The sequence below is a fragment of the Penaeus vannamei genome, chromosome 3 (assembly GCF_042767895.1).
Source record: "Penaeus vannamei isolate JL-2024 chromosome 3, ASM4276789v1, whole genome shotgun sequence".
NCBI classification, from domain to species: domain Eukaryota; kingdom Metazoa; phylum Arthropoda; class Malacostraca; order Decapoda; family Penaeidae; genus Penaeus; species Penaeus vannamei.
Genome location: NC_091551.1, coordinates 1,146,114 through 1,156,113, shown reverse-complemented (window position 1 = coordinate 1,156,113; position 10,000 = coordinate 1,146,114). Strand labels below are relative to the sequence as shown.

At 44.5% G+C, this 10,000-nt stretch overlaps 1 protein-coding gene across 1 annotated transcript; it reads left to right on the top strand.

Moving 5' to 3' along the window:
- Positions 1-2,327: 2,327 nt before the first annotated feature.
- On the top strand, positions 2,328-8,548 carry LOC113815618 (uncharacterized abhydrolase domain-containing protein DDB_G0269086). The gene is made up of 4 exons (XM_027367640.2): positions 2,328-2,492; positions 4,230-4,958; positions 5,726-7,845; positions 7,993-8,548. The coding sequence occupies exons 1-4, from the start codon at positions 2,478-2,480 to the stop codon at positions 8,108-8,110; spliced, it is 2,982 nt and encodes a 993-aa protein (XP_027223441.2). The 5' UTR covers positions 2,328-2,477; the 3' UTR covers positions 8,111-8,548.
- The last annotated feature ends 1,452 nt before the right edge of the window (positions 8,549-10,000 follow it).

The window sequence follows — 10,000 nt, the reverse complement described above, 5'->3', positions numbered from 1 at the left end:
TCATAGTTTTTTTCTTTTCTTTTCATTGTTCTCATTTTAAGTTTGTTTCTTAGTTTTTTTAATTGTGTGATTTAATTTTGTGTCATTTTTTATTGTATTTTATGTTTTGGTTCTTAGCTTTTATTTGGATTCTTTGGTTTTAGTTTTAGCTTTTGGTGTTTTTTACTGTCTTGCTCTTAGCTGTTTATTTATGCTTGCCTTTTATGTTTCATTATTAGCTGTTTTATTATGTTTGTATTTTAAGTTCCGTTTTCATGTTTGCCTTTTATGTTTCATAGTTGTTTTATTATGTTTGCATTTTAAGTTCGTTTTTATCTGTTTTGAATAAATATAGACTATTACCTTTGTTTTACGGCCTACCACACACCTCCCATCTTATAAAAAAGAATTCACACAAAAACAATCAAAATCTTGGAAATCACTACAATACCATGCCAGCTTAACCGATTCTAAAAAGGACAAACGTTTCATAAGTTAGTGTCTTATAAGTTAAGTGTCTTTTCATAAGTTCGTCTTGTCGATCGCTTCACACGATCAACTTCCACCTCAAAAAGCTTCATTGCCATTACCTTAAAGTGATTTAACTCCTCTTTAAAGTTTCTCCGTAGAAAACCTTAGATCTTGGAAAAATTAAATTCTCTTGGACTGAGGAGTTTCGTGAGGAGAACGTGAGGTATGAGCGCCGGGAATGTCGCATATTGTCAGCAGTCACTCATCTGGTGACAAAATTTCGACTGTCAGGCTGCCATTTAGCTGTAGCCTGTGGATCTCGTCACCTAAACTATCGCAAATAATGGACACGCCATCAGTGATCTTCACCGCAAGATATTATATATGAGATACTTTCATATTTACAAAGGTAAGATCTTGTCGCACTGAGGACTTCTTGTCTCCTTCGAATATGAAGTAAGAATTAGCAGATCAATATCATATCACAATGAAATGTTAAAAACGAAACATATTTATGGAATAATAGTAAGATAACAAAGAAAATGGATGTGGTTGGGGTATGAATATTATTGGGAATGTAATATTTCCCGTAGAGTTAGGGATACTGAATGTAAAGTGTGCAAGCAACCATATGCTCACACTCTTGAACATTATGTTATGCCCATTAATTGAAGAATATCGAGACAAGGATGGACAAGAAACCATATATACTATCATTAAGGATTTTATTGAAAATGGTAAACTTCAATACAACCTTACAATATACATTCGCTTGTAACAGATATTTATTTTGTAAACTGTGACCTATGTATTCTTTTCTTTGTGTTCCAAGAAATATATGATGTATATTTTGATGAATTATTTCCATGTATATGATAATGTGCTTAAAATGATACTATTGTATAAAAACAATTAGGCATAGTTACTATGCTTTTTCATATATGTACAACTGTATCATATATTGAAAAAACTTGTCAAAATAAAAAATTCTCTCTCTCTCTCTCTCTCTCTCTCTCTCTCTCTCTCTCTCTCTCTCTCTCTCTCTCTCTCTCTCTCTCTCTCTCTCTCTCTCTCTCTCTCTCTCTCTTTCTCTGGTCTAATTTCTTGCCTAACCTATTTTTTTCTCGAATCACCTTTATCACTATTCTCATTTTCGGTGATATCATTGCTTCATTTATTACCCTTTCTGTTATCGTTATTACCATCATCACCTATCTTGTTTATCATCATTATCAAATAAAACGGAAACATAAAAAATGATATAGGCTCCTCATATCAATGTTGTTATTATTACAAGTTAAGCTATTATCACCGTTTTGATTTTATTGTTATAATTACTGATTATTTTTTTTTTTTTTATCAGTAGTTTTAACCATTTTCCTGTTTTCTTCAGAAGGATTTTTTTCTTTCTTTCTTTTTTTGGCTTAAAAAATACCGCCAAAAGGGTGTCATTCATTAACCAATGTTTTCTTTATGTGATCAAGACTTCTATTTTATTTTATTTTCATTTTGAGTCATTCTATTATCGTTTATATATATATTATATTTTTTCATACCAAATTTCATTATTTTAACTTTTGTTAGAGCTGTTGGTTTCAATCAAACGTGTTTATTTTTCTCCATTTATCTTTTATTCATATGTATTTCTCTCTCTCTCTCTCTCTCTCTCTCTCTCTCTCTCTCTCTCTCTCTCTCTCTCTCTCTCTCTCTCTCTCTCTCTCTCTCTCTCTCTCTCTCTCTCTCTCTCTCTCTCTCTCTCTCTCTAACTGATTTTATCTCGATTTGTACTTGAAATTCGTTTTTTATTTCCGATCTTTATTCTCATTTCTCTATTTCTTTCAACAACAAATTTCACATCGTGCTTTTCCCTCCAAAAAAAAAACACGTCAGTCAGTCGGCGACAGTCCTTCGCCAAGAACAGACGTGGGGTAACTCTCTCCTCACTTTTTATCCTTTTTATCCATCTCAAGCAGAAGATAGAAGAGGAAGAGAAGAGTAAAGATTGGAAGAACTGAGAAAGTGAGGCCATGGACGCTAAGAAGGTAGGAAACGGCGGCGAAGTTAATATTTTTAACGTTTTGATCGTATTATTTGTGTACATATTTTTTTCTTTCTTTTTTCTGTCGGTTTTTTTTTTTTTTTTTTTTTTTTTCTTTCTTTCTTTTTTTTCTCTCTTGTTTTTCGATTTCTCGATTTTATTGTTTTTATTCACCTGGTTCGGCCAAGGAAGCAAAATTTCCTAGATAAAAGTGTCTATTAAAGAATAATGAATAAGTAAATAAGATAATAAAATAAAATAAAAGTTGTACCTCAAGACCCGCGTATTTTCTGTGCTTCATTGCTCTCCCTAAACCGTTGTGTGTAATTCATTTCTCTCTCTCTCTCTTTCATTCTTTCTTTATTTGTTCACCCTCTCTCTCTTTCTTTCTTTCTCTCTCTTTCTCTTTCTCTCTCTCTCTCTCTCTCTCTCTCTCTCTCTCTCTCTCTCTCTCTCTCTCTCTCTCTCTCTCTCTCTCTCTCTCTCTCTCTCTCTCACTCATTCTCTCTCTCTCTGTCTCTCTCTCAGTATTATTCTCTCTCTCTCTCTCTCTCTCTCTCTCTCTCTCTCTCTCTCTCTCTCTCTCTCTCTCGTCTTAATTTTTTTTCTGTAGGCCCTAAAATGCCTTTTATTTGCCCAAGATATCTGGAAAATTCTGGAAATATAAACATTCTGGAAAAGAAATCTATCTTAAAGGCTGTGTAAAGATCATGGGACGATTTTTTTCTTTTTCTTTCTTTCTTTCTTTCTTTCTCTCTTTCTTTCTCTTTCTTTTTTTCTTCCTCTTTCTTTCTCTCTTTCTTTCTTTCTTTCTTTCTTCCTCTCTTTCTTTCTCTCTTTCTTTCTTTCTTTCTTTCTTTCTTTCTTTCTTCCTCTCTTTCTTTCTCTCTTTCTTTCTTTCTTTCTCTCTCTCTTTCTTTCTTTCTTTCTTTCTTTCTCTCTTTCTTTCTTTCTCTCTTTCTTTCTTTCTTTCTTTTTTACCTTGGTCGCTGACAAATTGACCTACACATTATGGGGGAGTGTGTGTGGCGGGACAAGTGGATCCAGGTCTTAAGAAAAGCAAATGGTTTGATTCTTTGAAATGTCTTAAAGGGGTCTTAAATACCATCAGCTTATACCTGCGAGAACCCTGCTTATTCTCTCTTTCCGGATGCAAAAGGAGATAGAATAAAGGTGGAAGGTTGGAGGGACACGATGGGGTGAAGTTTTGCTCTTTATTGTTTGTATTTGTGTATATTTTTTCTTAAAGATTAAAGGGGGAAAAAGCTTTAAAAAAAGTTGGTTTTGTCACTTTTGTAGTTCCTGACTCGCGTTTTGCTCCGTTTCTGTGCTTTCCCTAAATCGTTTTGTATGATCTAATCTCTCTCTGTCTCATTCTTCCTCTTATTTTCTCTCCCTTCCTAATCCCTCGCCCACCCTTTCTCCCTCTCCCTCCCACCTCCCATCTCTCATCACTCCCTCTAGCCTCATTCTCCCTTCCTCTTCTCCCTTCCTCCCACTCCCATTTCTTATCATGTATGTTTCACTCTTGTCCTCATTCTCTCCCTCTCCCTCCCTCCCACCTCCCATCTCTCATCACTCCCTCTAGCCTCATTCTCCCTTCCCCATCTCCCTCCCTCCCACCCCCATTTCTTACCATGTATGTTTCACTCATTCTGTCCTCATTCTCTCCCTCTCCCTCCCTCCCTCCCTCCCACCTCCCATCTCTCATCACTTTCACGCCCTCTGTCCTCCCCCACAGAAGTCGACGGCCTCCGGGTCCGGCAAGCAGCGGGCGTCGGGCAGCGGTCGCGGCGAGGAAGAGCAGCAGCCAGCAGGAGGAGCTGACCCGAAGGACCAAGAAACGACGGAGACTACGTCGGAATCTCGGCCCAGAGAGCCGCCGGAAGAAGGCCCTGGTGGTGGTCGGGCAGCAGAAGCAGCGGCCACGCCTACACCGCTGCTCTCGCCTCGGGAAGAGCAACAACTCATCCTCACCGTGTACGCGGAGGCTCTGAGCGGGCACCTGACGACGACCATCGACAAAGCCACTAAATTCCTTCGGGGCCTCGGGATCCGCAGCCGCCAGAGCGCGACGGAGGAACGCTCGCCGGAGGACTTCGCAGATGCGTTCGGCGGGAAGGAGGGGGTTCTGGAGAGGCTCCTGGAGGCGGTGCAGATGCTAAACGCCCTGGACAGATCCCGAAGGAGCAGCCACAACGTCTTCGACAAGATCCGGAGCAACTTGGCGGAACTGTGCTACGCTGTCTCGTCGTCTGATGAGGACAGCGACGAGGACGCGAGCGAAGGAGGGGTCTTGGAGCAAGAGAGGCAACCGGAGGAGAAGATGAAGGCCCTGCTGGAGGAGAGGGGGGAGGTGGTCGTCGAGACTTGGTGGGAGAGGTTGAGGAAGCAGTTGAAGGAGGAGCTGGACGTCTTCAGGCCTGTGCTGAAGAAGGCGCACTGGGAGCTCGTTGAAGTCTTTTGTGAGGTGAGGCTTTCTTTGTTTTATTTCTCGTTTTTGGACTTTGCGTATTTCATGATGTGATAGTCTGCTTTCTTTTTTGTTAATCTCTCTCTCTCTCCCTCCCTCCCTCCCTCCCTCCCTCTACCCCCCCACCCCCGTCTCTCTCTCTCTCCTCTCTTCCTCTCTCTCCTCTCTTTCTCTCTCTCCTCTCTTTCTCTCTCTCCTCTCTCTCCTCTCCCTCTTTCCTCTCCCTCTCCCTCTCCCTCTCTCTCTCTCTCTCTCTCTCTCTCTCTCTCTCTCTCTCTCTCTCTCTCTCTCTCTCTCTCTCTCTCTCTCTCTCTCCCTCTCCCTCTCCCTCTCCCTCTCCCTCTCCCTCTCCCTCTCCCTCCCTCTTCGGATAAAAATGGAGATAGAAAAGAGATGGAAGGAGACGGCGAGGTAAGGCTTTACTTTTTATTGTTTATATTTGTATATATATTTTTTTTTCCATTCACTAATGTTCGGGCAAGGAAGTAAGAATTTGTAAATTAACGTTCCCATCTAAAAAAAGAAAGAAAAAAATGTTACTTTTGTACCTCATGACCCGCGTTCCGTTCCGCTTCCTTGCTCTCCCGAAACTGTTTTGTGTGCCTAAATATTTCTCTTCCTCTCTCTCTCATTCTCATCCCCTCTCTTATTCTCTCTCCATTCTTCCCTTCCTCGCCCCCCCCCTCTTTCTCTCCCTCGCCCTCCGCCTTCCCACTCCCTCCCATTTTTAATCTCTATTACACGCCCTCGATCCTCGCCCACAGAAGTCGACGGCCTCCCGGTCCGGCAAGCAGCGGGCGCCGGGCAGCGGTCGCGGCGAGGAAGAGCAGCAGCCAGCAGGAGGAGCTGACCCGAAGGACCAAGAACCGACGGAGACGACGTCGGAATCTCGGCCCAGAGAGCCACCAGAAGAAGGCCCTGGTGGGGATCGGGAAGCAGAAGAAGTAATAGCCACACTTACCTCAAAGCTCTCGCCTTGGGGAAAACTGCATCTCGTGCTCGTGGTGAATCTGAGGATCTTGGAGCAGCTGCTACACCTCGTCGTCTCTAAAGCCACTGAATTCCTCTCGAGATCCGAGGTCAGCCGCCTCCTGTATTCGCAGGAGGAGGAGGACGACCCAGCAGGTCCGGGAGCCAGGGAGGCCAGCAGCGCAGCAGGTTCGTATTACGAGGAGATGGGGGTTGTCGAGGAGCTGCTGCAGGTGGTGGAGATGCTGAACTGCATGGACAAACCCCGGACGCAGACCAGCATCATCCTCGACAAGATACTGAGCTGCGTGAGTAACCTGGATCTGGTGTGCCACTTCCTGTTTGTTGGGAGCGACGAGGACGTAAGCAAAGCAGAGTCCGTGAAGCAAGAGAGGCGAGCCGAAGCAGGGTCCGTGAAGCGAGCCGAAGCAGAGTCCGTGAAGCAAGAGAGGCGAGTCGAAGCAGGGTCCGTGAAGCGAGCCGAAGCAGAGTCCGTGAAGCAAGAGAGGCGAGCCGAAGTAGAGTCCGTGAAGCAAGAGAAGCGAGCCGAAGCAGAGTCCGTGAAGCAAGAGAGGCGAGCCGAAGCAGGGTCCGTGAAGCGAGCCGAAGCAGAGTCCGTGAAGCAAGAGAAGCGAGCCGAAGCAGAGTCCGTGAAGCAAGAGAGGCGAGCCGAAGCAGAGTCCGTGAAGCAAGAGGGGCGAGCCGAAGCAGAGTCCGTGAAGCAAGAGAGGCGAGCCGAAGCAGAGTCCGTGAAGCAGGAGAGGCGAGCCGAAGCAGAGTCCGTGAAGCAAGAGAAGCGAGCCGAAGCAGGGTCCGTGAAGCGAGCCGAAGCAGAGTCCGTGAAGCAAGAGAAGCGAGCCGAAGCAGAGTCCGTGAAGCAAGAGAGGCGAGCCGAAGCAGGGTCCGTGAAGCGAGCCGAAGCAGAGTCCGTGAAGCAAGAGAAGCGAGCCGAAGCAGAGTCCGTGAAGCAAGAGAAGCGAGCCGAAGCAGAGTCCGTGAAGCAAGAGAGGCGAGCCGAAGCAGAGTCCGTGAAGCAAGAGAGGCGAGCCGAAGCAGAGTCCGTGAAGCAAGAGAGGCGAGCCGAAGCAGAGTCCGTGAAGCAAGAGAAGCGAGCCGAAGCAGAGTCCGTGAAGCAAGAGAGGCGAGCCGAAGCAGAGTCCGTGAAGCAAGAGAGGCGAGCCGAAGCAGAGTCCGTGAAGCAAGAGAAGCGAGCCGAAGCAGAGTCCGTGAAGCAAGAGAGGCGAGCCGAGGCAGAGTCCGTGAAGCAAGAGAAGCGAGCCGAAGCAGGGTCCGTGAAGCAAGAGAGGCGAGCCGAAGCAGGGTCCGTGAAGCAAGAGAAGCGAGCCGAAGTAGAGTCCGTGAAGCAAGAGAAGCGAGCCGAAGCAGAGTCCGTGAAGCAAGAGAAGCGAGCCGAAGCAGAGTCCGTGAAGCAAGAGAGGCGAGCCGAAGCAGAGTCCGTGAAGCAAGAGAGGCGAGCCGAAGCAGGGTCCGTGAAGCGAGCCGAAGCAGAGTCCGTGAAGCAAGAGAGGCGAGCCGAAGCAGAGTCCGTGAAGCAAGAGAAGCGAGCCGAAGCAGGGTCCGTGAAGCGAGCCGAAACAGAGTCCGTGAAGCAAGAGAGGCGAGCCGAAGCAGAGTCCGTGAAGCAAGAGAGGCGAGCCGAAGCAGAGTCCGTGATGCAAGAGAGACGAGCCGAAGCAGAGTCCGTGAAGCAAGAGAGGCGAGCCGAAGCAGAGTCCGTGATGCAAGAGAGGCGAGCCGAAGCAGAGTCCGTGAAGCAAGAGAAGCGAGCCGAAGAAGAGTCCGTGAAGCAAGAGAGGCGAGCCGAAGCAGAGTCCGTGAAGCAAGAGAAGCGAGCCGAAGAAGAGTCCGTGAAGCAAGAGAGGCGAGCCGAAGCAGAGTCCGTGATGCAAGAGAGGCGAGCCGAAAAAGAGTCCGTGAAGCAAGAGAGGCGAGCCGAAGCAGAGTCCGTGAAGCGAGCCGAAGCAGAGTCCGTGATGCAAGAGAGGCGAGCCGAAGCAGAGTCCGTGAAGCGAGCCGAAGCAGAGTCCGTGATGCAAGAGAGGCGAGCCGAAGCAGGGTCTACGGTGCAAGAGTTGCTGCTGTTGGATATCTTCACTCTGTTGGGGGGATGGACACAGAAAGTGCTGCAAGGGATCGTGGAAGGACTGACAAATCCCTAAATCTCTTTTCCTCGTGATTCTCTCTCTCTCTCTCTCTCTCTCTTTCTCTCTCTCTCTCTCTCTCTCTCTCTCTCTCTCTCTCTCTCTCTCTCTCTCTCTCTCTCTCTCTCTCTCTCTCTCTCTCTCTCTCTCTCTCTCTCTCTCCGTCTCTCTCTCCGTCTCTCTCTCTCTCTCTCTCTCTCTCTCTCTCTCTCTCTCTCTCTCTCTCTCTCTCTCTCTCTCTCTCTCTCTCTCTCTATTGGTTCTCTTGCTTCCCTTGTTTTAGTCTAATCCTCCTACATTTTTTTTTTTCTTTAATCCCCTTACAAGATCTTTTTCTTCATTCTTTTTCATATGGTATTTTTTACAGGAAAACAAATTATCCAGGAAGATGTGCGAGGCTGTGTTAATATTATTGAAGGGATTTCCAGTTTTTCTATAAATAAAGGAATCCTCAATTTTGCTTCTTCTTTAGCCTTCGGTTGACCCTCGAACTTGTCTCCCATGGAAATTCATGGAAAGATACAAGAATCAAAGTAATCAATCGAAACGAAGTAACAACTGCAAATTGCAAGCTACTTTAAATGATAGTCAAAAAAAGAAAAAAAAATGTAATACATCAAAAAAATTGCTCATGGTAACGTGTTTTAATCAAATGGAAGTTATTTATAAAGTCTACCTCGGGATATATCGCAATACCACACGAGCATGAGTTAAGTTCAGCTTCTTCACGTACCAATTTATAAAAGATAATTTTTATGCACCCTTATGAGCTGAATATGATAAATTTGAAAAAAAAGTTAAGTCACCCATAACAAATTAAGACACATTTTCTCTATAAAAAAAACTCGAAGAAAACTAAAGTTCAGGGGTAACAAAGTCAATTGGATAGGGACATTTTTGTAATTGTGTGTGTGGGTGCGCAGATATGTTTGTTGAATTACTGAGAGAAGATTAATTAACATGTGTATCTTAAAAGAAACATCTTATCACACTGCATAGTTATTCACAAACACACACATACACACTTGCGTGTGTGTATGTAGTATATATATATATATATATATATATATATATATATATATATATATATATATATATATATATATATATATATATATATATATATATATATATATATATATATATATATATATATATATATATATATATATATATATATATATATATATATATATATATATATATATATATATATATATATATATATATATATATTTCTCGTCCTCCTTTCTCTTCATCTTTTTTTTCCCTTCTTCTCCTCTTCCTTCTTATTCTTATTCTTATTTTACTTTTCTTTCTTCCTTATCTCCTCTACCTTCTCCTTCTTCACCTTCTCCTATTCCTCCTCCTCCTTCTCTTCTTCCCTTTCCTTCCTCCTCCTCTTCTTCCTTTTCCACCTCCTTCTCCTCCTCTTCCTCCTTTTCCTTCTCCCTCTACTCCCTACTCCTGCTCCTCTTCTTCCTCCTTCTCCTTCTCCTCCTCCATCTCCTCCTCCTCTTCCTTCAACTCCTCCTCCTTTTCTTCCTCCTCCTCTTCCACCTCCTCCTCCTCCTTATTTTCCTCTTTCTCCTTCTCCCCCTCCTATTTCTCAGATTCCCTCTCCTCCTCCTCTTCCACCTCCTACTCTTCCTCTTCTTCCTTCTCCTCCTCCTCCTTCTCCCTCTCCTTCTCCTCCTCCTCACCCTCCTCTTCCTCCTCCTCTTCCATGTCCTCCTTCTCCTCCTTCTCTTTCTCCTCCCCCTCCTCCTCCTTCTCTTTCTCCTCCTCCCCCTCCACCACTTCTTCTCCCCCCTCTCCTCTGCCTTCTGATCATCCTCTTCCTCCTTCTCTTTCTCCTCCTCCTCTTCCTCCTTCTCTTTCTCCTCATCCTCTTCCTCCTCTTTCTCC

Bases quoted from the DNA above. Each gene is read 5' to 3' on its own strand.
- LOC113815618 (XM_027367640.2), top strand. The intron at 4,959-5,725 runs GTGAGGCTTTCT...CCTCGCCCACAG, and splicing joins TCGTTGAAGTCTTTTGTGAG to AAGTCGACGGCCTCCCGGTC. The intron at 7,846-7,992 runs GCGAGCCGAAAA...GATGCAAGAGAG, and splicing joins GAGTCCGTGATGCAAGAGAG to GCGAGCCGAAGCAGGGTCTA.